Source organism: Hirsutella rhossiliensis, assembly GCF_020360975.1.
Source record: "Hirsutella rhossiliensis strain HR02 chromosome Unknown scaffold00002, whole genome shotgun sequence".
Taxonomy (NCBI): domain Eukaryota; kingdom Fungi; phylum Ascomycota; class Sordariomycetes; order Hypocreales; family Ophiocordycipitaceae; genus Hirsutella; species Hirsutella rhossiliensis.
This window is the reverse complement of record NW_025408668.1, coordinates 1,229,851-1,256,063: the sequence shown is the minus strand read 5'-3', so window position 1 is coordinate 1,256,063 and position 26,213 is coordinate 1,229,851. Positions and strand designations below refer to the sequence as shown.

The window sequence follows — 26,213 nt, the reverse complement described above, 5'->3', positions numbered from 1 at the left end:
ACCTCTGTATGCGTAGGTGCTCGAGGTAACTGCACAACCCGCATCCAACTCGGGTTACTGGAAGCACACTGGAAACATGCCCACATACTCCGTGCAGTAATTACATGCACGCTCTCGCACATGCACGGCGGAACTACAGTACAGACTAAAGGTAAGTTAGTTGTAGCAGAGGCAGCCAATCCTGTTCCCACCCCGAACCCGTCCTCGTGGTCGCCATCCGGGATGGGATAAGAGGGGGGGACAGCATCACCAGGACACGACTTCATCACCAGACCCTCCCCCTTCCACTCATCATGGGACGACATATATTTCGTCCGGCGCCGTAATATCATCATATCACGTCTATGTACATACTACTTCTAAATGGATACGTACTGCATAGGAAATACTAATACGAGGCCATCTCTCTTTCATCTTTGCTTTTGGGCTCGTCTATGTGCGAGGGAATCACAAAGCACCCAGTCTGACCGACACCATTTGCTCCCCATTTCAGCACAAAGAAAAACGATCCCCCACTCACTAAGCCCCTGGGAGGGCTCCGCTCCCTGGCCCGGCCCGAGAGGTGTCACGTGTCAAAACAGTCAATTATAACAGTCATTTGCAGCATCACCTGCTGAAGTGCACTCTACTCTTGCCTAGCAAAATGACGTGCCAAGAGGGCACCCTCTCGAAGGGAATTTTTGGATGGCGGGGGCGGGGCAGGCAGGCCGGTAGCCCGCTCCGTCCGTATCCGGGGCTAACGCTGCGAGCACTCCAGGGTCATGGATGCTCGCGGTTCAGCCCGTATTGGATAGCCGAAATCGCTGGGCCTTTTTCTCGAATCTCGTCATTTATAATAATCAATTGACGCGCAGGACTCGATAACGATGCTGTTTTGTCGAGTACCGTACTTCCCTTTGTCAATCATCAGCGGGCATTGAGCCGGAGCATTGTTGATCCGCCAGGGACTTGAAGTGCCGGCGCAAGAGACGGCCCGGCCCGGACGCGTTCGACTTTTGTCCGTCCAGCGCCTCACGACCCGACATCGGCGCAACCGTCATCCCCGGCAGCCTCATCTCAGCCAACCTCGCCTCGACTGAAAGCGTCACTCCTTGCTTCCTGGACCTGCTCTGCCCTGCCCTCTGTCCCTCGTCTCCTGCGGCGCCCCATCGGCTGTCAATTGCGTGAGCCAACAACACGCATAAAAAGACCCAAGACTTGAAGACCGCCCCTGCCGCCCACCATGTCCGCCTTTGGGCACTTCTTCCGGGTCACCACGTACGCAATCCCGTTCCCCTTCTCCGTGCCCATCCAACTAACGTGAGAAACCGCCCAGCGCCGGCGAGTCCCACGGCAAATCCGTCTCCTGCATCATCGAAAACTGCCCCCCCGGCCTCTCCCTCGCCGCGTCGGACATCCAGCCGCAGCTCAACCGCCGCCGCCCCGGCCAATCCGCCATCACCACGCCGCGCGATGAAAAGGACCTCGTCACTGTCCACAGCGGCGTCGAGGCCGGCCGCACCCTCGGCACCCCGATCCTCCTCACCGTCCCCAACGAGGACCAGCGGCCCCGCGACTACGGCAACGACACCATGGACCTGTACCCGCGCCCCAGCCACGCCGACTGGACCTACCTGGAAAAGTACGGCGTCAAGGCGAGCTCGGGCGGCGGGCGCAGCTCGGCGCGCGAGACGATTGCGCGTGTTGCCGCCGGCGCCGTCGCGGACAAGTGGCTGCGGGAGGCCTACGGCATTGAAATCGTCGCCTTCGTCTCCTCGGTCGGCGCCATGAAGCTCTTCCCCGACGATGGCCCCGACGACCCCGCCTTTCTCTCCCTCGTCCAGTCCGTCACCCGCCAGCGCGTCGACGAGTTCCTGCCCGTGCGCTGCCCCGATGCCGACGCCTCGCGCCGCATGGAGCAGCGCATCGCCGAGCTGCGCGACCGCCACGACAGCACCGGCGGCACCGTCACCTGCGTCGTCCGCAACGCGCCCCCAGGCCTCGGCGAGCCCTGCTTCGACAAGCTCGAGGCCGTCCTCGCCCACGCCATGCTCTCCATCCCCGCCGTCAAGGCCTTCGAGGTCGGCTCCGGCTTCCGCGGCGCCGAGATGACTGGCAGCCGCCACAACGACGCCTTTGTCGCTGCCGTCCACGACGACGAGCAGGCCTCGTCTTCCTCGGCGGCCGCCATCCCCCGCTCGCGCCTCGTCACCCGCACAAACAACTCGGGCGGCATCCAGGGCGGCATCTCAAACGGCATGCCCATCTACTTCCGCGTCGCCTTCAAGCCCCCCGCCACCATCAGCCAGGACCAGACCACGGCCCGCTACGATGCCGCCGGCCAAGGCGTCCTCGCCGCAAAGGGCCGCCACGACCCCTGCGTCGTGCCCCGCGCCGTCCCCATTGTCGAGGCCATGGCCGCCCTCGCCGTTGCCGATGCCCTCATGGCCCAGCACGCCCGCCACGTCGGCCGCCAGATGGCTGCTGCCCCTGGCGCCCAGGGCTGATGGGCTCTTGATCAAATCACATGCATTGCTTCCCTTTTGGGCTCGGAGCCTTGTGCGAGGAATATCGGTGTTTCGTTTCTTCTCGGGTTCTTTTTCCTGTCTCTTTCGCAAAGGGGTTGTTTGACGACGCCGTTTAGAAAGTATCGCCGCTGGCGCGCAAAAAAAACCCCGAGTCCAACGCCCTCCATGCTCTATCCCGTATGCATCTGGGCAGCAAGCTAGTAGTGGAAATGCTTATGCCAATCAAATCTGTCGCCTGCCCAGCTTGCGTCCCCTCCCGGCGGGTCAAGCCCATGTCACATCCGTCGTATGTCTCCCGCCCCCCTTCTTTTTTTTCTCAGCTGCTCGCTATCCGTATAGTTACCGCCTTCTTGACGGCGTTTCGGGGAGGACAAGAAAAGGTGCTTGACTCAAATCAGAGCGCCGGTGTGAATATACCACACACCCGCGGTCGCTGAGAGTGTCTGTGTAAATTATTGACGATACAAATAGCTACATGCTTCGTTGGATATGCAGCAAGAGATCCAGGAACCCGCCCCCAGCCGGTTGGCCACGTCGACGCCCCAATCCGAGCGAGCACGTATGATCTATTTACTGTTGTACAATACATAGGTGGGCTATTTTCCCTCATCGCCATCAAGCAAGGGGCAGTAGCACACAGACGCAGCACGACGGATGGCTCCGTACCGCCGCATGCACGCTGCATGTCGATATGCTGTGCGTCGCAGAAGCGTGTAAGTTGCTGTACATATTCCGTCTAATAATGTACATATATGTAGGGTGAGGTATCCGTACCTTGTTTTACCTACGAGATGAGCACTGCGCATTCCGACTACACTGTGTCTGTAATTACCGCCCCGGCAAAAGGGGAACCCCAGCATCGCCCTCTGCGTCCTGCGGACCATGGATCTGATATCTCCTCTCTCCACATCTTCCCTCCCGGCCTCCTGCGCTCGGCAGACCTCAGGCCTGTCCTTCTCCCGTTGGTTGGTCCACTGATTCACGGCCTCCTACGGGGTGAATTCTGCACCCCCCCCCCCCGGGCAGCCGCCCCATTCTCCTGTTCGTGGCAACGTTCCAGAACGTACCCCCGGCTCGGATCGACCCTTCAATGCTCCCTTTTTCACAGTGCGCATGGGGCATGTAATTAATATGTCCCGGCGCTTCCATATAGATGCGCCGTCACGGCGGGTCCCGCAGGGTTGGGTCGCCGGGACTGCCCAGCGCTTGCCGGGGGCTCACCGTTGACAATTAGACGGGCACGCGGGACGTGATATAGCTAGGCTTTCTCCAGGAAATGGCAGTGAATCATCCCTTTTCGCGAGAGAAGGCGGTGAGCTTTTATATTGTTCTTTTCGCTTTCTTTGCGATTCCTGGCAAGAGACCGCCGGGTGAGCAAGTAAGGAGCAGCCACCCGGAACTCCAACCTCGCAGCAACGTGTGATTCCGTCTCCCCATTATCAAACGCACCAATGAATTCGAACTTGTCGCTTGAACGCTTTAAACTCCGAAGCCTTCGATTATTTCCTCACTCGGATCGTAATATTGCTAATATCAAAAGCATGAAACACGAGCCGTGGAGGATATAAAATTAGAAGTATCTCTCTCCTTGTAATTTGAGCTCGCCGAGCCTACCAATGCAAGGTCAGGGCACCTTGCTTCCGAGTCCGGGCTTGTTGATCGGGATATCCACCGTCAGGCCCTCGCTCGCTGATTCACTTCCTAAACCTACTACGAGATGCAGCTTCAGGACTTGGCAGCCGCTGCTATGCCGCTGGGTGTGGATATCGCCCAGCTCGATGCGCTGGGGGCGCCGCAGGTGTTGGCAAAATTGTGGCGCCTCGCAGTTGGCTAGAGTGGCGTCGAAATGCAGAGAGAACAAGGTGTCAAGATCACGCCGTGTGTCGACGCCCGCCACCTCGAGCTCCGCGCCGCAAGCGGGCCGGTTCACGGGGTTCTCGGCGGTAAAGGGCACGCCGGCCGGCCATTGAACCTCTTGAGTCGTGCGCCGGGCTAGGGCGTCCGGGGTCGCTTCGACGCGGAAGCGGCGTTGTTGCGTGTGAGGCCTGTGTCTGCGCGGTGCATCGTGTTGGTATGGGCCAGCGACTATTCGCTGCGCCATGGCGAACTGAGGCCCGCCTTGCGCCGTCCAGAACAAGTCTGGCGGAAGCATGCTATCGTGAGCAGCGAGCTGCGTGCCCATGTTTCGGAGGAGCGTCAGGGCCGAGGGAATGATGCCCGGGACGCGCCCGTCGTAGTTGCGAAACTCCTTGGTGAGGACCTCGTGATGCGCGAGGCCCAACTCGTTGCATACCATGGCTTTGATGATTCTTCTGACGGCCATGAGCCCTCCATAGGCAAGCTTGCACCCGTCAGGGAGCCAGTCGCGAAGACACAAGTCGCTGGGCTCGATTTCCACACCAGGATCCGCGGCTGTGATTACTACGTCTGCCCTCCGGACTGTGACATCGTCGACAGACATGGTGCCGCCCACTTGGTCGCGAAGGACAAACATTAGCCAAGCGATGGATATGAGCCCCGAGTCCTTGGCGCTGGTCTGCCTGGTGGCGGTGGGGACAAAGTACTGAAAGTCCCACGGCAAATGCAACCAGTTCCAGAAGCGAACCCAGAGGTGCACGCAGGCCTCGATGCGCTCGCTCCGGCGCGGGCCGTCGCCGCTGTCGAATATGTACAAGTGCCCCTGGCAACGATCAAAGATGGTCATGCTCCACTGCTCCTCTCCACACAGGACGGGGGCCACGACCCATCGCCGGCCGTACATGCGGGATTGGTAGTATTGCTCGTCGGAGCCCGGCTCCTGAAACTCGCCCACCTTCATGCGCATGCTGAAGTCGGGTCTCCATTCCTCGGCTAACTTGTCATCGCCGCAAGGGCCGGGAATGTGCCAGGGATAAAGCCAGGCCATGGACTCGAACATGCCGTATGATGTGGTTCGTAGCAGGGCAAACATTTCGAGCTCGGCGAGGGGGATTTGGTTCGAGATGGAGCAGTGCAGGATATCGTGCATAAAGGCGACGTGGGCCAGCCACGGCGTTTCGTCGTAGAGTCCGCTCGCGAACGACGGCATAGGGGCCAAGCAAGAATAGATGGAGGTCACCCTGTCGCGCAGGTCCTCAACCTCAGACCGAACAGTCCAGTCTATGCCGGTCCCCAGCGCCGACGTATGTCGTCCAAGTATCTGGGCCACGTGGCCATCGGGCCATTGGATGCGAGGCAGAAACTGCGGCAGCTGTCCATGATCGAAGGTGGTCTCGTTGTTGCCCGTGAAAGAGCCACTGCCGCGAAGACTCACGCGGCCAATCTGAGCTGGGAGCGGGCCGAAGGCGGCACCGGATTGTTTGAAAAGCATCTCGTTGAGTCGCCGTCCTCAAAGCCACGAGGCGGGTGGCGGTGATGCATTGAATGGGCATGGTCGAGTGTTACACGAGTACGGCGAGACCTATGAATATATGTTTCGTGAATGACGGGTGTTGGCAGACATTCCTGGGATCAACGAGGCATTGCTCGCAGCCGTCTTTGTGTCGATGCACGTCCATTGTGCTCGGCAAGGAAGCCCTTTGTCTGAATCTCGGTGCCAGGTCAAGGGCGCATCCAGAGGCTTTGACGGAGCGAGTAGAGGCCACAACCGGGAGATGGCTTGGCGAACAAAGCCTTCGGAAGAGATGCCCAGCAATTAGTCGATAGGCAACGAACGAACACCACCTTGGCGGAGAGGTGAGAAATCGGCGGGTGCAGTTGCAGGCGCTTCTTTGCGACCGTGTACCTTGAGCCTTGTGCTTTGAGCGAAGAGCAGGAGAAGATTCGAGCAGGGTTTATTTCTGGCCGAAAGGTTAATGCTGCAAAGGACGATGGACATGAAGTCATCCCCTTGGCAGTGCGACAGAGTTCCCCTTACCTCAGCAAGGAATACGGCAAGCCACATGCGCCCTCGGCGCAGCCACAGCGGGTCAACAGCAGCTCCGGCCTGGGCCACCAATCACGAGGCCTGGAAGCTCGCTCTTTTTGATGGAGCTGATCAACGACAAGGCAAACATCCACAAGCCTCCGAGAGATACAGGACTGGCAGCTCGCCTCGCCCAGCATCAAGTCAAGACCACCAGCCGTCGACGCAGATGCTGCCACCCATCTCTCATCCTGCAAGGTAACGCCCCCGAGACTCTTGCCAGCAATGACGCAAGCAGTAGCCTGTGTTGCCGCATGCGACCGCTCTCCTCCCGCCTTCTCGAGGCAATGACGAAGCAATGCGCAGCAACGAGCCGGCATCGCCCAGGTCTGTCCCCATCAGCTCTATCAGACTCTTCATAATCGTCAACCCCCTCTGGAGACCACTTATGACGATCCCCGCTGCTTTGTGGTCTCTATTCGACCCGAGCCGACCGACGCCCTCTCCCCCGTGCCGGCCAAGCCCAGTGTTCCGCATCGGGAAAACCTCGGCCGCCAGACCCGCTCCTGAGTCACAGCCGGGATGCAGATTTTTCCGGCTAAGCAGGTGGCCGCCGCCTGAAAGCGCCGAAACTTTGGCAGCCGTGGGCGCTGTGGAAACAGAGGCTTCAGCGGTCGCACACATGCAGCCCAGCCACCCCAGGCCACTGGAGAGCCAGCGAACAGGAGCGCGAGCCAACGCCGCTCACTGTACATCGCCAGAACAACAACTTTTGATGCATCTCACCTCCTCTCCACGCTAAATTTCTGCCGCTCCCACACCATCCGCCACCACCCCGACGCATCGTACTGCATCCACCATCAACTTTGACTGCTTGCCAACGCGTTTTACCCTCCGGCATTGTCTCCGACACCGATCCGTCCATTTTTCGCCCCGAATTTTCCTGCTTCGCGTCCCCTCGCCCGTCTCCAACCGATATTCAAGATGCCCGGCGGCAAAGGAAAGTCATCCGGTGGTAAGAGCTCCGGAGGCAAGACGAGCGCCGAGGGCCACAACAAGAAGCAGCAGAGCCACTCAGCACGCGCTGGACTGCAGGTTAGACGACCCTCTGCCTTGGCTTTTTTCTTTGCAAATTTCATCTCGTCGTTTGTCTGCCGCCGCGTTCAAGGAATCAAGAGGCCATGCCCCGCGATGCTACGCCCCTTGTCGCGCATTTTCGACGCGTCACCAACTCCTCCCTTCGCCGCATTGTGGCCCCGGCGGCGGACAAGCGAACTGCGTGTCGTTTTAGCAACGGCGGTCTCTAGCCTGCGCGACTAGCATGCAAGTTCGGCTCTCGCCATGGCAGGCTTGCCAGCGTGCTTGCGCCACGTCATCGTTGAAGACTCGGCTTCTCGATGTGCGCAAACGATGCCCTGACCCATGGTTCCATCAGCTTCCGTCACTCGCTAAAGACATGGATCTGATCGTGCTGACTGACTATCCAAACCAGTTCCCCTGCGGTCGCGTCAAGCGCTTCCTCAAGCAAAATACCCAGAACAAGATGCGCGTCGGAGCAAAGGCGGCAGTCTACGTTACCGCTGTGCTGGAGTACCTGACCGCAGAAGTCCTCGAGCTGGCAGGTGTACGTGGTTCCACCAGACACCCCCCTTTCTGCGATATGAGTCAACGCTCCGTCGCCACCCTCCCCCATACTGACCTGCTTTCCCCTTTACAGAATGCTGCCAAGGACCTCAAGGTCAAGCGCATCACCCCCCGTCACCTTCAACTTGCTATCCGAGGCGACGAAGAGCTCGATACGCTCATCCGCGCGACGATTGCTTTCGGCGGTGTCTTGCCGCACATCAACCGCGCACTGCTACTCAAAGTTGAACAGAAAAAGAAGGCCAAGGCCCTCGAGGCATGAGCTCCCTCCTTACACGTCACGCGTTCGATCGTTGCCGTTTCGCTTTTTACGGTCTCGGGCTGCATGGTGCCGTTTGCGCACAGAAAGGGAATTGTTGGGTTTGCGTGTTGCTTTCCAGAGGAGGCGTCAGTTTACCACCGGGCAATCCCACCAAAAGACTAGCAAGGAAGACATGGGAGGAGGAGGAAACTCGGTCGGTGTTGAATAATTGCGCGATTTGATCCGGCGGGGACGCCCGCGCACCGGGCAAAAGCAACCAGGCGTCGAAACCTCACAAGCACTCTCCCGACCGGCTCTGCCCTCGCGCGCCATGTACAACAAAAGGGATGATAGGGTTCAGGCACGGAAGACGAAGAATTGGTGATGGCCATTTGATACACTGGGATACAGGCAGACGAGGAGATAGGGACTGCAATTCATGCGCGCGCCACCCTACCAACTGGTTCCTTTCCTTCTGCTCGGCAGTGCATGCACCGGTGGATGCATCCACGCCAAATTTTGATCCTTTTCGTATGAAGCTGTCGCGCCCGCCGCAGCCTATGGGCCTTTTTCTGCCAGCGGTGGCGAAAGGCATGAGTGGTCCGGGCCGAGGGTTTTTTCGAGGCGAAGGGAAGCATGCTGGATGTGAATGAGTTACACTCGTTATCAAAGTCATCCTTACGAAGCTTCCAGTGACTTGTGGTAAGGCTCTTGGAACGCCGAGTCAGTAGACAGCAACTCGGCCGAGCTGCCACACTCTTGCGCAGATGCCTCCTTTATTATGACGGCCGAGACAAAGTCGAGGGCGCCACGGAACTGGTGCGCGACGGCGATGACTGCGCGGCCTGATGAGTCTTTCCATTCGCCCCTCTGTCTTGGCATCGACGCTGGAGAGTAAGAAGCGCGTTTAGCTGTCGTTCGTGGTGTCTAGTAAGTGGCAATAAGTGAATGGGGAGCCCACCTTTGGCACGTCGTCCATGTTGGCTGCGTCTGAGAAATCCCGGGCTAAAGCGCACCGTCAAGGGTAGAAAGGCACGCGTCTCGCGACAGGACGACGATCTGGGGCCGCAGAGCTTGGCACGGGATTGGTTGCAGTCGAGGCCGTCGATGGTGATGGAGCCGGATCACAATGGGACAAGGCGCAGCAGGACGGCGATCGCGGTACTCTTGCCACGGCGGACATGGCGTTGCATCTTGGCCACTGACGGAATGAGGTTGACGCGTGTCAGAGTGCTTTTCCGTCCTGCTTTCCCGTCCTGTCCTGCCGTAGGTGACCACTTTGGCGCCGGCAAGGACGGATATGGAAACGTTTCGGAGCACGTCTGGCGCGGGCCTTGGCGGTTGATCCCGTCTACCAGCTTCCAACTATACACTCGCTGTACGAGGCTGATATTTGCTAGATCCAAGGCGGATCGACGGGTCCTTGTCGCCGGCATCCTCCGACTCGACCTCGTCGGCGTTTGGCGTTAGATGACGCCGCGTGTAAGGCATGCTGCTCGTGCAGAGATGCAGGTTGCTTACTTGGCAGTTGTCCTGTGGAGAAAAGCGTTGGTTATGACTTGGGAGAGGAAATAAAATGGAATGAGACTCGAAGGAAAGAAAGATCGTTGAAACTTACAAACAAAATAGGCATGTCGAGGCCAGAGACGCCATCTGGAAGCTAAAATACACGCCGACTACCGTCGTAGGCGTGGTGGGTGAGGCTTGAGGATGCCATCATTTGCTCGGGCAACTGTCGTTATGGACGAAGTCTTTCATAACAGGGAGAGTGCCGTAAAAGGTCGAGAAGAACTCTATCAACACGCCGTGTACATATGTATATATTCTGCAAAAGGTATTAGTGCTTCCGCAAGCTTGAAGGAACAGCCTATTCTAACTATCAATTCGCACTCACCTAGGGTAGTGGCATATGGTAAACCGATTTTCCCGAAGCACCTCGTTCGCCCGCAGGGTCCGGATGCGGTCCGAGAGGCGTTTTTGCCATGCCCGTCGACATAGCCACCTCGAATAGGCCCAAGAAGTCACCAGTCAATCCTAGAACGTGTGTGTCGATATTAATCAACTCTTAGGTGTCTTTAATATCGAGGCACACGAACCGATGCAGGTGGAAACATCCGGACACCCACAGAGAAGCGACAGCGGCACCGAGACCGGGACTCCGGGGTGAGAGCGGATCTCGTTGATTTGGCCCAAGTTTGGTCATTGGCCAAGCTGCGTAACTTATGCACCCACCCACTCTGAGCCGGAGGACTTCTTGATAATCGTGCCAACGCCCAACGTCTTGTTGTCAAATGTCAATATGCTGACTCGGCCCACAGCCCTGCGCTCTATTCAGCGGCTGACCGGCAACGCGATTACGTGCCTATCTCCTCCCTATCTCCTCCCTCCCCTTTGAGCATCGGCTCTGCCTCCTTGACCTTGACAGTACAAAACAGTTCGTGCAGCATCGGGCATCGGATGGCCTGGACTCGACCCTCTCTTCCCGGTCACCCAAAGCCATGGAGCCGCCATGTCGCAACAACAGTATCGAGGAAGAGGCCTCTCCGCTCCTGTCCGGCCACCAACGAATCCAAAACGGCTGCCCCGCCGAAGAAAACGAAGCCAACCGAGGCTCGCTTCCGAGGGTTTTCCACAGGGTGACGGTGCTGCTGACGGCCGTCCTCTTCGTCATAACCATGGGAAGCGGCCTCCTCGCCATCCCAACGCTCCGTGTCCTTGAGGACATCATCTGCCAGCGCCAGCTTCGCGTCGGCGCATTGAGCGGCCATGTCGGCGAGAATGAGTGCAAGGGCGACGCTGTCCAGGCAGAGCTGTCCTTTGTTGTCGGGATCCAGTCCATGGTGGAGGCTATTCCGAGTATGCCGACCAATGCGCCGTTTCTTATCCCGAGGCTAATTCATCGTCTTTACAGGCCTTTTTCTCGCAGTTCCATACGGACTCCTTGCCGATAGGTCAGCTTGTGTGCTTTGATTCTCCACTTCTGAACCCTTCAGTCGCCACGGCCGGGCCCGGCACTGATCGTGATGGATGCTCTACAGAATTGGCCGCCGACCAGTCCTTGCCCTGTCTATCGCGGGCATGAACATTGCCCTAGTGTGGATGATGATGGCCATGCGACTGGGCAACATTCTTCCCATCTGGACCATCTGGACATCTGCTGCCTGGCAGATTGTCGGCGGCGGGAGCAGCGTCATGATCTCCATGGTTTATTCCATGATTGCAGATGTCGAGACGGCTGACACTCGGTAGGTGTAATGCGTCCAGCATGTCCGACTCCTTGCCCATCCAGTTCTCGACGCGTAGCCTAACGCTCTGATCTCTCCAGGGCCAACGCGTTCTACATGGTCATTGTCGGCGGTCTCTTCGCCAACCTGATAGCCGTGCCTGTCTCGGCGCAGCTGATGCAGCACTCTCCTTGGATACCCCTTCTGGGTGGCCTTGGTCTGGTCGTCGCCGGCTGTGCAGGCGTTGCCTTTGTGCCCGAGACGCTCCGCGCAGCCAAGAACCCTTGTTCGATTCCCGATGAATGCGATGGCGAGACAGATAGGAGCCATGGGTCCTTCATAGGCGGCGTCAAGCGGCACCTGTCCCGGACCATGGCGGAGCTCAGGAGCTCAACCGCCATGCTGCGCTCCGGCGCCATCGTCGCCCTCGTCTTCACCTTTTGCGTTCAGGGCTTCACCGAAAGTGCTGCTAGCTTTACCGTCCAATACCTAAGCAAGCGGTTCCACTGGCCGCTGTCGCGTGCCGGAATGCTCTTCTCGGTCGGGACCTTGATCAACATCTTACTCCATCTCGTCATTCTCCCTGGATGCTCGTGGATTATGGTTTCGCCACGTTTCATGTTCAGATGTCGTCCGGAGACCAAAGACGTCATGCTCGCACGATCATCGGCACTGCTTCTAGTTCTCGGATCGTTCCTGCTGGCGTGGCCATCTCTACCCGCCGTGGTCTCTGGTCTAGTCATCTTCACCTTGGGCTCAGGCTTCCAGTCCCTCTGCAGAGCTCTCGTCACAACTCTCATCGACTCGGAGCACACGGCACGGCTCTACACGCTCATCGGCGTGGTCCTGGCCTTCAGCTCACTCGCTTCAGGCCCGGTCATTGCGTGGCTGTTTAGCAAAGGCTTGCAACTGGGGGGATACTGGATTGGCCTGCCGTATTTTGGCGTCACTCTTCTCTGCTGCATCGCCGCTCTGGCAGTCTTTGTTGCACGCCTGCCGCCGCTCCCAGCGGTCGCAGAGTGACTCCGATCACACCCTCGACTTTGGCATAACAGCAATAAAATATGCCTGTATATATATTCAGACTTCAGTCATTTTCACGAGCGGTATGCGGGAAACAAATACGGACATCACCTGAAAGGCGGACAAAGTCATTGGAGAATCAATTAGAAACTTTTAATGATATACCATGGGGCATTGCGAGGTCCAAGACCCTCTCATCGACCCAGACAGGGCTTTGGAAAACTAGATACTCTCCCTACGAAGCCAACCTGGTCGGCCTCAAGCACTCTGGTCATCGCCCGTGATAGATGCTTGGCGACGGGAGCCTCGGGCCATTTCCTTTGCCGCCGCCGCCGCCGCAAGCTTGTCCGGTTCCAGGGTCTCGAGGCACTGGGTTTGCCCAGGCCCATACATGTATGCCATGGCTCCGTGTCGCTCCGGGCCAGTTCCTCAGCGGAGCTTCTGAACGATTTCCCGAGCAGGTATTCTTTGCTGCGGGTCTGCATGCAGCATTTCTTCAACCACAGACTCGATGCCGACCTGCGATAGCTGGTCCCCCACCCTTCTGACCTTTTCGAGCCACGCCTTCATCAGTTGTCTGTGGGAGTCATATCCAAAGACTTTCGCAATGATCCACCCCCGCTGCGTCGCATCGGGTAGCGGGATCTTTCCCAAGAGGTACAAGAGAGTTACGCCCAAGGCAAACACGTCGCTCCCCGGCTCTCGTTTCCTCTCGTCGAGGAACTCGGGGGCAATATACCAAGGGGTTCCGCCGAGGCAAAGGGTATCAGTGGGAGTAGAGGCCAGGCCAAAGTCGATAAGGATCGCACCTCTATCCTGCTCATAGAGGATATTCGACGGCTTGATGTCATTATGAATGATGCCCTTTCCCTCAAGATACGCCAGTGCCGAGGCCATGTCGCCCAGCACGCGCCTGGCATCATCAGTCGAGCCGGCAAACAAGTGACCTGGTACGCGATTTATCGATGCCGCGAGGTCGGGGTAAGGCAGATACTCCATATAGATAGAGGCGAGGCGAGCGTCCGACCCGAATATTTTGATGATTGAGGGCTAGAATGATAACGTCTTAGTCGAGGCGATTAAGCGGAACGAAGTGTTGGCGTATCCTACGTGATTTACTTCCCGCATGAGGCGCTCCTCGCTCTGCCACATCTGCGCTATCTTCGGGATCGATAGAGACGGCGGATCTTTCAGGCTCCGGATCACCTTGACTGCAGTATGGCCGAAGACGGGATGGCTTGCACGAAAGACGGACGAAAAGTCTTTGGTGGCGGCAATGTCGCGAAGATGCGACAGCGAGTAGTTCTCAGAAGAGTGCCGCACGACGTCCAGAGATCTGTCTTCAGTTTCTGCCTTGGGGCTGTCCTCGACAAGTGATCTGATGGTCACGGTTTCCCCGGGCTGAAAATCGACCAAAGGGTGGCCGTCAGTGACAACAGCCATCTTGCTCTAGTCGACGAGGTAAGCTGAGTTGAATATGCAAGCACGCAGGTAACGACCTAAGTAATGAGCAGGGCAGGGACAAGATACCTCTGATGGGTTGGCGAACAAAACTACGCTGCGGTCGCCCTCACTCGCATCGTTGCGGACACGCTTCGGCGCGCCAGCGAGTAGGGTAACATTTTTCCTCTTGAGACCAGCTTCTCCGGTAGGCGGCTTGCTCTTCTCCGCTATGAAGCGTCGGCGGAACAGGAGGATATCTGCCCATGCCTCGGCTGCCTCCTCTTCTGGCGACGAGATTCTCCATGGGCCGGGAGAGATGACGCAGGCGGCACGGGGGCCCAGCACTTTCCGCTTACCGTGGTCGAGCTTGTTGTCACTCAGGATCGGGACAGCGTGTATGAGGACTGCGCCGAGGTTCTTTAGGACGAGGCAGTCGCTGCTGGCGTCGTAATAGAAATCGCAATGGACCACTTGCCACGCAAGCGAGAACCATGCCTCCTTTGACGATTGCGTGACGCAGAGAATTTGGCCGGGGCTGTTGGGCAACTGAAACGGCACGACGGCCTCGTCGTCTTGGGAAGGCCGAATCAGGACATGAGGAGCAGAGAGGATGGCTCGAACGTCGAGAGACAGAGCATCAAGAGGCAGATCCTGGATCGCGGCGGGACTGCCCAGTGGCTCAAGGCGGCCCGGGGAGGCGACGAGGTCACGCACAGCCTGGTTAGAGCCAGATGCTCTAGAAGCAGCAGCAGCACGTGCTTCGACGCCGTTTGGGGCTTGAGCTTTTGCCGGAGGTTGACCCTTCTCCAGAGCCGCGAGGCGAGCCTCGAGATAGTCTGTGGGATGAGGATTGGTCGAGGACTCACCCTTTTCCAGAGCTGCGAGGCGTGCCTCGAGATAGTCTCCTGGATGAGGACTGGTCGAGGATTCGAGCTTATCCACTTCTTTAAGAGGAGGGCTTTTCTGATTCGGGCCTGGTGGGCTGGTCGACATGGTGATGTGTTAGTCGCTGGACGAGGTGAAGACGAGTTGAAGGACTTGGTGTGTCGACGGATGCTCTTGGTGCAAGAAAGCGGAAGACCGCGTTTGCACTGCTCATGACTGTTATAATTTATAAATATGCTCGGGAAAGAGGCTGTGAAACGGGACATGAATCGAAATTGGCGCTCAAGCCACTCTTCACGGCAAACCGCCAACCAACAGCTCACTTGTGCATACGCGCCGGTTTCAAACGTGCACGACGACTGCCAGCTTACTGGCTGCGCCTCGGAGTCATCTCCAGGCTGCAATCTATGCATACTACGTCTTAATGTGTCCAGTACTGTTCTTTCATCGTTCCGTCGGCACATGACTGACGCTCTATCACATGAACAACGAATACGAACTGAACGTGCTTCCCGGGCCCTTTGTCTTCAATCCATTGATTGACATCTCGGCTTGCATTTATATATACTCGATGTCCTTTGAAGTCTTGGGCCTGGACCATTTCAACGTGCGTTTGTATTAGAAGCGAGATTGCATACAAAGTATAGGAAAAAAAAGGAACAAAGAAAAACTCTCTGCCCGTCTTTATTTTATTATTCAACGGGCCGCGACGGGCCGCGACGGGGCTAATGCGTAATTAGTACGAACTACGAATGCGGTCCGTGTGGGGGTGGAGGACTGGGACGCGTGCACGTGACGTCAAGCTCATCTCTCCATGTCGTGACAGCTTCAACTCCCTCTCCTCCCACACCTTCTAGCAGCCACACCGCCGCAACTGCAACAGCCAAAATGCCTTGGAGACAAGCCCCTGTCGTCGACTTTGAACAGCAGCCCGAGTACCAGTGGCCGTTCTGGAATGTCGGCTGTCGCGAAGCGGACCTGTTCGGCGAGCTGCACCAGCGCTTCAACGAGGTCCCGAATCCCACCTTCATTCAGGACCCGGACGCCTTCCATGCCGATGTCTTTGAGCTTGCACGCGACTCTGCCAACAAGGACGAATTCATTGCCCGCCTGCAAGAGAGGAGAGACCTACGGCTCAAGGAACTCGACGATTTTCGCAGGAAGATCTATATCCTTCTCCGCAGCGGCTTCACCAGCCTGGACGATAACCAGGTGTGCCGCTTGATGCATATGAACCTCTTTGCAACTCTCGACTCAATTGTTGCTTTGTACGCGTCTCTTCTTGCGCCAAATGAATATGGCGAGCAGCCGTCGTTGGGTTCGTAATTCTCCCCTCGTCCGGTAATTATTTTCTAAAGCCAGCTTAAGATGAATTCCTGCCATCCGACGAACGGCGCCGTCGCCGAGAGAACCGTCTCCAGGCTTGTGACCCCCAGTCCAAGCCCGCGCCTTCTCCTGCCGACGCGACGGATCCTGCCAGCACCAGCCAATCCAAGATGCCGACCCCCCCCCACCTATGTACGCCTTCTCCAGCACAATCTGAGCCGGCTGCTCCATCGTCACCCTCTGGCGTTGATCAGGGGCAGCCAGCCCAAGGCAACGGGAAGCGCAAGGCCTCAGAGTGTAGTGCCGATGACGACCAAGGGCACCGTGAAAAGCGCCAGCGAAGCGATGCCGACAAGCCACCAGAGACATCGCCAACACAAATGGCCACAGTGGATGGAGATACGGGGCTTGCTTCCGTCATGGATGCTACTGTTGGAGCGGCAAGCAACGACCAAAGCACCATCATTCATCAAATCCCCCATGACGAGCCTAATGTACCCGAGGCGGCGACGACGACGACGAGACTCGCCAACAATCGCAGACCACAGAAACGGTCTGCGGCCACAAAGAAGACAAAGAAACAAAAACCCGGCCCCAGAGCTTCTGCACGAAAGACGAAGGCTGCCGGAGTAGTTTCTGACCTGGCGGTGCCCAAGCACGTTGCGGCTGGACGCGGATGCCTGCCAGACGCCTGCTCCGCGCCCAGGAGGAGCAAGCGAATAGCTGCCAGACAAGGCTATTCACAAAAAGAGACCCGTTGACCTGGATGACCGAGCTTCAAAATCAGATGTGCTGCTTAGGCACTAAGCGGCGGACGCTTACGAGTATGCATGACGAAAGGGGTTTGAATGTCGAGCGTCGAATTGCGGTATGTATTGGGATGCAACTTTAAAGTGAAGGAGCGCACTTTGAGTTGAGGTGTTTCTCGCCCCCTGAATCCATTTGAGGGGTTTATTGAACAAAGGCATTGATGTATTCGCCTCATTTCTCTGGAGTCTACGTACGGCTGAATATCAATCTGCGGGGAAGGGAATGTGGTATAGTTATACAGGAAAGCTACTCTCATTCCTCGTTACTTCTCTTCTTAGATGGAATCTGACTCTTCCTTGTCACCAACTCTGCGAGCGCTGCCACTGATTTTCCACCCGTAATCTCAAAGACAGACATATTTGCCGCAAAGTTCTTGGCAATCCAGTTGCGTAGTTCCACCGCTACCAGCGAGTCTACGCCGTAGTTATGGTTGGGCTGGTCTACATCGATGTCCTGCGGCTGCATCGAGAGCGACCGCGCCAGTTTCGTCGCCAGTGCATCCGTGACGATAGTGGCCCGTTCCTCGGCTGATTCGGCCTGATGAAACAAGGCTGCGAAGTCGATGGCGTTGGTTGAGCTGGAACCAGAGGAGACGCCGCGTAGGCGGCTGAAGTATGCGAAAAGGGGCCGCTGCAACGTCTCGTCTGGTTCCATCTCGATTTGAAGGAGATCCGCAGGGGTGACGAGGCCTACGGTGACTTGGCTTCTCAGAGCCTCGCCCACGGGACGGCCCGTAGGACTACAGCAAATGTCCAGCACGGTCAGGAACTCATCCTCCTCGATTTTGGCAAGGCTCCGCGATCCCTCAAAGTTCTTGCGCAACTTCTCACTTTCAGCAACGATGCCAATCGTACGCATCAAACCTAAATCAATAGATACGGCGTGCTGACCCCGGGCGACGCGGTGTCGAGCTAATGCGTCTTGGAATGTGCAGCCAGCCGCATAGTTGGACTGGCTGACATTACCAACGATGCCAGCGGCCGAAGACAGGAGAATAAAGAAGTCCAGGCCGTCGCCAAGGAGGTCGTGAAGATGTAGAGAGGAGTCGACTTTGGACCGGATGGTCTGTCGCCACTGTGCGTGCGTCATGTTTTCGAACACCGAGTCCTGGAGGACCATGGCAGCGTTGATACACCCGCGAATCGGCGGCATCGTGGCGTTGCAATTCTCAAGCGCTTCGGCAAGACACTGCGCTGAAGAGACGTCACAAGTCGGTGTCAACACCCTGACGCCCTGTTTGCCGAGCTCATCGACCACATCGGCAGCTTCTTGGGAAGCAATCCCAGACCGCGTGGGGACAACGAGGTGCTTCGCACCCTTCTGAGCCATCCATTTCATCATCGAGCGCCCGAGACCGCCAAGGCCGCCAGCTATGAGATAGGTGGCATGCTCATCGAAAGTCCAGGCTCTGCGGTTGATGAGACGTTTCTGCATACTGGGTTAGCCAAGCAGCCCATCCTCGAAACACCATCTGCACATACCTCAACCGTGGTGCAGGGGTCGATCCTGATGACGATTCGGCCAGTATTCTTGCCGCTCTGAAGATAGCGGAACCCTTCCTGCAGTGTATCCAGCCCGTAGATGTGCAGCGGTTTGGGACAGTAAATTTGGCCTTCTTCGGCCAACTCCATTGTCTTAAGCAACAGCCGTCGTCCCATGTCCTTGTTGTGCAGGGCCACGTAGCGTAGATCGACAGCCGAGAAGGTGACGTTGTTGGCGAAGAACGCCATGGGCAAGGAGGAGTTCGCATTGATGTCGGCCTTTCCGATCTCGATAAATCGTCCGTGAGGAGCGACACACTTCAGCGACGCGAACAAGCCCTCCCCTACCAGGGAATTCAGCACCACGTCCACGCCATAGCCCCTAGTGACTCTCATTACGCCCTTGGCAAAGCTAGTATCGCGGCTGTATAGGATGTGGTCCTCTGGAATTCCGTATTGGTCCATGAGAAGCTGCCTTTTGTGGTTGAATCCTACGGTGGCAAACACTTCCGCCCCGATCATCTGGGCGATCTGAATCGCGAGCTGCCCAGTGGCTCCCGATGCCGCGTGGATGAGTATCCTCTCGCCCTTTTGCAGGCGGGCGACTTCGACGAGGGAGTGCCACGCAGTGATGCCGGAATTCAGGATGCCACAGGCCTCCTCGAACGAGACAGACTCTGGGATTTTGCAAACTGCGCTTTCCTCCCCGCGAGGGAACATGCGCATGCAGCCGACCGCGCCCATGACGACACGGTCTCCGGCTTTGACAGAGGTGCATTGAGACCCAACCTTGGTCACGATGCCGGCGCAGTCTGACCCGAAGCCCTCCTCGTCCAGGCGTCCTAGGGCCAGAAACACGTCGCGGAAGTTGACTCCCCAGGCCTTGGCTTCGATCTCGACTTCTTCCGGGCCCAACGGCTCGTAGTAGACGACATCTTCCACATACTGCAGCGTTTCAAGCGACCCGCGGCTTTCCGTCTCAACCTTGAGGGGAGGCCCGGGCAGCCAAGGCTCCAGTCGCGCCTGGGGAACGAGCGACGAGCTCATGTCCCGGTTCATGTCCGTCTCCTGGACGAGCCTGCCGGTCAAGACTTTCCCGTCCAGAATGACGTATTCATCCTCTGGCGATGCGGCCCCGAATGCCGACTTGAGGATCTTGACGATTTGGTCGGCGGCGGTTGACGCGGCCAACGACCCTCCTTCAAACGACAAGGAAACGATACGCTTCTCGAGATGCTCTGAGCGAAGTGTGCGGAGAAAGCCATCCTTGAGTCCGCCGTAGGGAGGCGCGGTTGTGCTATCGAAGCTGCCCCTTTTCGGCGATGTCACCCACAGCAGGTTCTTGGAGACGTTGACGCAAGTCTGCATGGCCGCGAAGTTGGTTTCGGAGATGTCGACCAAGCATGACTGGCCCATCTCAGCCAGGAACAAAACGAAGTCGACCGAGGACAAGTGCCTTTTCTCCAAGTTCTCGAGGGACAGGGTCTCGGGTTGGTGAACTAGTTTGTCGGCCAAAGCCGCCGACAGAGACGCCGCCACAGCTAACTGATACTCGTCCTTGTCATCGACAACAAGAAGTGTCTTGGGCGCCTCAGCGCCAAGCTCTGGCGTGTACTCAAGCGTAGAGACAATTATGCTGGCCCAGTGCGCGTCGTCGTTCTCATAGTCTCTGATAACCATGTCGTTTCCAGAAAAGCCGTTCTCCCTCAACACCCTGTCCCACTCGGGCAAGGTGATGGTTGGGGCCCAAGTGCGGAAGTCTTCCTCGCTGTACCACCAGCCCGTCAAGGGCCCGAAGCCGAAGCAGATGACAAAACAGTCCGGTGCCGTTGTCTCGTGGAAAACCAAGCGGCCGCCGGGCCTCAAGACGCAGCGGAGGTTCTGGAGGGTGGCGTTCAGGTTCTTGGTAGCATGGAGCACACTCCCCGCGAAAATCACATCGTAGCTTCCTGCCTCGTAGCCTTGAGCAATGATGTCTTTTTCGAGATCGAGAGGCTTGAAAGTCATGCGATCCTGATGTTCCGCAAATCGCTCTCGGGCTTTCTCAAAGAAGCCGGTCGAGATGTCCGTGTAGACATACTCGGAGAACGCAATTCCGCCTGTGCGATCCTCAATCCGCCAGAGATACGACAGAAGAACGCTGGTCATGCCGCCTGTGCCAGATCCGACCTCGAGAATTCTTTGACTGGGGTTTTGATGTGCCGACAACTGCACATATGACTCAAGTTTATGGTTGTTCATGCGCTCGAATAGCGTGTCGTAAAGATCCTGAGCCAAGGGGGTTGAGAAAAGGAATGCTACAACGTCAATTTCGCCTCGGACGATGGACACTAGGTTCTCTGCAATCTCGATAAACATTCTCGCAGATGGTCGCATCTCGCGGAGATGGTTGAGCTCGTTCGTCAAAGCTTCCCTGCTCATTTCGTCTTCATCTGCAATCGGGTTTCTTTCGAGCTCTCTTTCCATCCAGGAGACGAATTTTCTCATATGGCTCGGTGCTCTTGTCCAATCAGTTTCTTGCAACTTCGTCATCTCATGCTGTACGACGGCGATTAAGGCCTTCTTGAGCCTAATGCAGTAGTTGGCTGCGGCCGTCTCATCGTCGGGCAACGCATCAACGTCGCAATGCTCCTGTAGCTGGTCACGACTTAGCAGCGACAAGTGAGGTTTCCAGTCGATGCCGTGAAGCAACCTCCTCCCGCCACTGACAGCCGTCTCAGGTCTACCCTGAACAGGCAGCATGTCCAGGTGCTCCATGTGGCAGAGCGGCGACCCGCTGTCAGCCACGACGATAAAGGATGAGTCGATGCCGGATGAATTGGACTTGAGCCGCGACTTTGTCATTGTTCGGATGTGGCTAGTTTCCGGATACTGCCACCCCTTGGCCGAGACCCAAGCTTGGGAGATCCTATGGGGGATGATGGTCGGGAGAGTCTTTGACATCCCCCCCGACGGTGCCACAAAGCAGACTTGGCAAGAAGCATCAAGCACCGCGGGATGAACGATACCCTCGAATGGCAGCGTGGGAGGGCCAACATGGACCGAGGCGACCCCGAGCTCTCCGCCATCCCAGTGGATTTCGTCTGCCAATGCAAAAGCCTCGCCGTACTTGAGACCCTGTTCTTCATGCCAGGCATAAAAGTCTTGGGAGCTGATGCTGTCCATGCACACGCCCTTTGCGTGTTTGTACTTACGCGAGAGATCTTCGGCGGCAAGACGCGCCTCACGTCCTCCGTCGACTTCTGTGGGAGTCTCTTCATACTCAACGTGGACAATGGCGCTGAAGCATTCGCTCCAACAATCGTCGCTGTTGGTGAACAAGCGAACCTCGCAGCGAGGAGAAGACTTTGCGTGTGACTGCTGGAGTCGGCGCAGCTGCGTCACCACCTCGGTCTTACCCTCGACAGGGATAACTATAGGAGTCTTGAAGACCGCATCTTTGATGCAGTACGCAGAGATTGTTTTTGGCCCATCGTCCGCTTGGTTAACGGCTTCTAGGGCCATGACCAAGCTACCCGCCGCAGGGAAGAATATCGTTTGCCCAACGACATGGTCCGCCAGCCACGGAATTTCTTCCGCGCTCAAGATCTTGCGCCACCTTGGCTCGAGAGGATTCCAGTCTGCTGCCCTGAATCCGAGGCTCGTTGGAACTACCTCACGCAACCTCCAATCTCGACTCAGTCGCGTCTCGTGCCAGTAGAGCTGAGAATGATCGAACGGATACGGGGGAGCATCGACTGCGAATGGAGCCCCGTGTTGACCACACTCCTGTTTGTTGACAGCGACGACGGATACGGGAAAGCCTTGCGAGAAAAGCTGGCCGGCGATCGTCATGATAGACTTGACCGGTGAGACGAGTTTTGACAAAAGAGCCGCATATCTCGAGGCTTTATTGTTGCCTATATGGACCAGCGTATCGTTCACCGGCCGTCTCAGAGCTCCGTGTGGACCGACTTCGATAAAGTCAGACACCGTTTTGAGGCCGTCTGCCTTGGGTGCCACAGCAGCTAAGTATTGGATAGCATCCGCAAATCTGACGGGCGATACCATATTGTCGACCCAATATTGTCCACTCGCCATTGCCTTCGGGGCCTCTCTTTGCCCCGTGACGGAGGATACCAAGAGGATGCTGTTGCGCTCACCGTCTCCTTCTTCCAGCTGACCCAGGCAGGAGAGATATTCCCCAGATATCCGCCGCATGGCAGGAGAATGATACGCCACTCCTGTGGTGAGCTTCTGAGCAAACGCACCGTCGTCATCCAAGTGCTTCTTCAGAGTGTCAATGTCGGATTCGTCTCCCGAAAGAGTGACATTGAACGGGCTGTTAACACAGGCAACGTGTACGGCTGCATTGAGAGGAAACCGGCTCAGGTACGCCTCAACGTCCCCTTCTCGGATGTTCACAGACATCATTGCTCCGGGGACTTCGGTTGATTTGACCAAATCACCAGTCAGCCGGCCGCGGCGGTATGCCACTTTGCATGCCGACTCGAGCGAGAGGCCTCCGACACAGTATGCCGCAGCGATCTCTCCAGACGAATGTCCAACGACGGCGGATGGCACAATGTGGAAGCTCTCAAGCAGCGCTATCAGTGCTATCTGGAGAGCCGTACAGATTGGCTGGCTGAACTGAGGCTTATTGATGTTCTGCTTGCTCTGTATCTCCGCTGTAGGATAATTGGTCAGCTTTGCCGACATTTCAAGAAACTATTTAGAGTGAGCGTCTGCGTTGCGCTTACCGAACAACGACCAGTCGGCGCCAAGTTGAGTGAAGACTCTGTCGATTTTGTCCAAGGTAGACCGAAAGATATGATACCGCATGAGTTCCAACCCCATTCCCGCATACTGGGCACCCTGACCAGTGAACACGAACGAGAGCGCCGTTTGCCGAGATGAACGCACTGCGTTGGACGCGGATGCGCTTATAGCGGCCGAGGCAGCTTCACTGTCCGATACTGTGAAGGATCTCCAGCTCATGATACTCCGTCGAGCGGCAAGAGTGAAGGAAAGCTTCTCCAGCGTCTCTTGGGGGCCGGTGAGTTGAGATTCGGCGTACGTTGCGTATTGTTGGAGAAGACGCTGCACCGCGGATTTGTCTTTTGCGGACCACACCAGGAGCTTGAATTTAGCAGGCTCTGAGCGGTCGGCTTCTTCGTCATGGCCATTGACGGCTCCGTGTGCATTATTAGTGACGGTTCCGTTGGGTTTTCCGTGAATGCTTCCATTCACAAAGCTGGCGTCGTGACGTAAAGCCAGTGAGTCGGATTTATCATCATGGTTATCGGCAACATGACTGACGCAGCCTGTTCCATTCGTGTACCTGATCCCGGTGCCATTATGGCAGAATCTGTTGACAAGGTGTCTCTTCGTGGCGTTGTCACTGGCCGCGGACGCTTCGGGTGACAGAACCAAGGTGTGATGGTTGCCTCGGAGCGCCAGAGCTTCGAGAGTGTGGTACGCATCATCCATGACGACGTGTCCATTAGACCCGCCAAAGCCGAAGGAATTCAAAGACATGCGGCGCAATCGATTGCCAGGCCACGGAATACATGCTGTAGGAACCTTGGGGCGGACGTCTTTTAGGATCAATGCTGCGACTTAGGGGTAAGAGGCAAGAGCACAAAAGCCGTACCTTGACGCGATAGAGCTTGGAGTTGATCTGTGGATTCAGCTTTTCGAATAGGGCATTGGGCGGAATGAGCCCTTTCTCAAGGACCACTATGCCCTTCATAATACCAGCTAGGCCGCTTCCTCCTTCGAGATGGCCGATGTTGGCTTTTACGGAGCCACTGGTCGGAAAATCAGACTGACTTGCGACTTTCAGGGCGTGTTGGATTAGTTTGCTCACACATAGAGCGGCTCACTCTCCGAGCGAGCACTGCGGAAGACACGACCGAGTGCCTTCATCTCCGTTGAGTCTCCGATTTGGGTCCCCGTGCCTGATCATTTGCATTAGCAGACTGGAACCGAGTCAAGTCTTGGGTGCTAACCGTGGGCCTCAACGTAACGCGTCGACTCGAAATCCAAGTTCTCATTTTCGTACACTTTTCGAATGAGCTCCTCCTGAGCGGAGGCACTCGGCTGTGTCAGTCCAGGGGTATGGCCGTCTTGGTTCGAGCCAGTGGCGCGGATAACCGCACGAATCATGTCGCCATCTCTGATAGCGTCGGGGAGCTTCTTCAGGAGAAGGACCACGACGCCCTCGCCCCTCGAATAGCCGTTCGCTCGCTGATCGAAGCTATAACAAAGGCCATCAGGGGATAAGAAGTTCATGTTGGACAGATAAAGGGAGCTCTCGGGATTCAACAGAACATTTGCCCCCGCAACCAGAGCCTTCAAGGCAAGGTCAATACGTGTCTGCAGCCATCTTCATGGGACCCGACAGCACTTACCATCGAGCTCTGCCCATTGTGCAGTGACTGGCACGCGAGATCCACGGCAATCATGCTGGACGAGCAGGCCGTATTCAGTTGCAGACTTGGGCCCTTCAAATCAAAATACCAGCTCAGTCTGTTTGCCAAGATTGATGGTGCTGTGCCAGTGGCAGTGTTGGTCGGTGCTTCGTCAGGATCCTTGGTCAACATTCTCATGTAGTCGTCAGCCATGGATGCTACAAACACTGCGGTCTCGCTGCCCGCTATCTTTTCCACCGGCATTCCAGCTGCAAGCATGATTTCAGTATCCATCAAATATCTTTTTCATTTTGCGGATTTAGATATACATATCTCTTACCGTTCTCAAAGGCCCGATACGACTCTTCCAACAACCACCGCTGCTGCGGGTCCATAGAGGCGGCCTCTTTCGAAGATATGGAGAAGAAACTGGCATCAAAAGCAGCAGAGTCCTCTTTGACGAAGTGGGCTCCCCTGGATTGCAACTGAACTTGTTAATTAGTAACTTTCTGCCTCGGCCTTTGACTGGGATGAGCATTACAGTGTTCTTTTTCCTAGACGCCGGGTCGTAGAACGCGTCGAGATTGCTTCGCGACTTCGGCCACGGCGTCATGACATTTCTGCCATGCTCCAGCATGTCCCAGAAGCTCGTGTCATCCTCGCACCCCCCGGGGAGCTTGAATGAGTACCCCACGATGGCAATCGAGTCCATGGCGCAGGATCCGGGACCACAACACCAAGAAGCCCTGCTGATGGAAAATTGGAACGAAGCAGGCTCTCGGGAGGACAAATGGGCCTCAATTACGGTTCAGGTTGGAAACAGGACTTTCGGCAAAGGCAAGAGAATGGCTTGGTGGGTACAGGCTATACTTTCCAGTCTGACCGCGGGTCCGATTCCAGTACAGCTCACCAGCCGAAGGCCGAATGGAACGAAACAGCCGCCACTGAAGAAGCAGGCGGGATCTCGCAGGCATAAGCTCCGGGTTCTAACCACGAATGTAGACCACGCACCAAGTGCTTCTTGTCGGATGTCCCTGCCGCTGGACGTGAGCTTACTGACGGGCTGGACACGACTCCCAATGCAACCATGACAGGTCTGAGTCGCAGTCACGAAACTATTCGAGGATTCTCGGAGGGAAGCCTGGTGTAGGGCCCTAAGATCCGAATGGTTTAGGAGGCTTCGTTGGCCGAGCTAACAATACTCCGTACGACTTCGGGGCCATGTAAGGTTACCCGCATGACCCAACAGGGATATTGCTCCGAGATCGTGCTTCGTTGGGGGCCATCATGAGACCGAGTACCTATACTCGTGCCCGGAGCCGTGCCTGTACCTATCCCCGGCTTTTCCGTCAAG

At 56.8% G+C, this 26,213-nt stretch overlaps 7 protein-coding genes across 7 annotated transcripts; 4 read left to right on the top strand and 3 right to left on the bottom strand.

The window, feature by feature from the left end:
• Positions 1-1,222: 1,222 nt before the first annotated feature.
• On the top strand, positions 1,223-2,486 carry HRG_01678 (chorismate synthase domain-containing protein; the record flags this gene model as incomplete). Its single annotated transcript, XM_044860149.1, has 2 exons — positions 1,223-1,257; positions 1,316-2,486. The coding sequence occupies 2 exons, from the start codon at positions 1,223-1,225 to the stop codon at positions 2,484-2,486; spliced, it is 1,206 nt and encodes a 401-aa protein (XP_044723782.1).
• A 1,645-nt stretch (positions 2,487-4,131) lies between these two features.
• On the bottom strand, positions 4,132-5,856 carry HRG_01677 (uncharacterized protein; the record flags this gene model as incomplete). The annotated part of the gene is made up of 1 exon (XM_044860148.1): positions 4,132-5,856. One exon carries the CDS (start codon positions 5,854-5,856, stop codon positions 4,132-4,134), a length of 1,725 nt encoding a protein of 574 aa, XP_044723781.1.
• Positions 5,857-7,374: 1,518 nt separating this feature from the next.
• Positions 7,375-8,296, top strand: HRG_01676 (core histone h2A/H2B/H3/H4 domain-containing protein; the record flags this gene model as incomplete). The annotated part of the gene is made up of 3 exons (XM_044860147.1): positions 7,375-7,485; positions 7,883-8,014; positions 8,108-8,296. The coding sequence occupies 3 exons, from the start codon at positions 7,375-7,377 to the stop codon at positions 8,294-8,296; spliced, it is 432 nt and encodes a 143-aa protein (XP_044723780.1).
• A 2,477-nt stretch (positions 8,297-10,773) lies between these two features.
• On the top strand, positions 10,774-12,522 carry HRG_01675 (major facilitator superfamily domain-containing protein; the record flags this gene model as incomplete). Its single annotated transcript, XM_044860146.1, has 4 exons — positions 10,774-11,131; positions 11,187-11,226; positions 11,314-11,520; positions 11,601-12,522. The coding sequence occupies 4 exons, from the start codon at positions 10,774-10,776 to the stop codon at positions 12,520-12,522; spliced, it is 1,527 nt and encodes a 508-aa protein (XP_044723779.1).
• Positions 12,523-12,951: 429 nt separating this feature from the next.
• HRG_01674 (kinase) lies at positions 12,952-14,958 on the bottom strand (the record flags this gene model as incomplete). Its single annotated transcript, XM_044860145.1, has 4 exons — positions 12,952-13,572; positions 13,633-13,683; positions 13,729-13,971; positions 14,053-14,958. 4 exons carry the CDS (start codon positions 14,956-14,958, stop codon positions 12,952-12,954), a joined length of 1,821 nt encoding a protein of 606 aa, XP_044723778.1.
• Positions 14,959-15,738: 780 nt separating this feature from the next.
• On the top strand, positions 15,739-16,477 carry HRG_01673 (uncharacterized protein; the record flags this gene model as incomplete). Its single annotated transcript, XM_044860144.1, has 3 exons — positions 15,739-16,168; positions 16,219-16,368; positions 16,431-16,477. 3 exons carry the CDS (start codon positions 15,739-15,741, stop codon positions 16,475-16,477), a joined length of 627 nt encoding a protein of 208 aa, XP_044723777.1.
• A 761-nt stretch (positions 16,478-17,238) lies between these two features.
• On the bottom strand, positions 17,239-25,571 carry HRG_01672 (KR domain-containing protein; the record flags this gene model as incomplete). The annotated part of the gene is made up of 13 exons (XM_044860143.1): positions 17,239-18,414; positions 18,468-21,610; positions 21,662-22,095; positions 22,162-23,134; positions 23,207-23,244; positions 23,299-23,368; positions 23,450-24,029; positions 24,100-24,256; positions 24,316-24,406; positions 24,458-24,800; positions 24,860-25,128; positions 25,200-25,344; positions 25,401-25,571. The coding sequence occupies 13 exons, from the start codon at positions 25,569-25,571 to the stop codon at positions 17,239-17,241; spliced, it is 7,590 nt and encodes a 2,529-aa protein (XP_044723776.1).
• Positions 25,572-26,213: the final 642 nt, after the last annotated feature.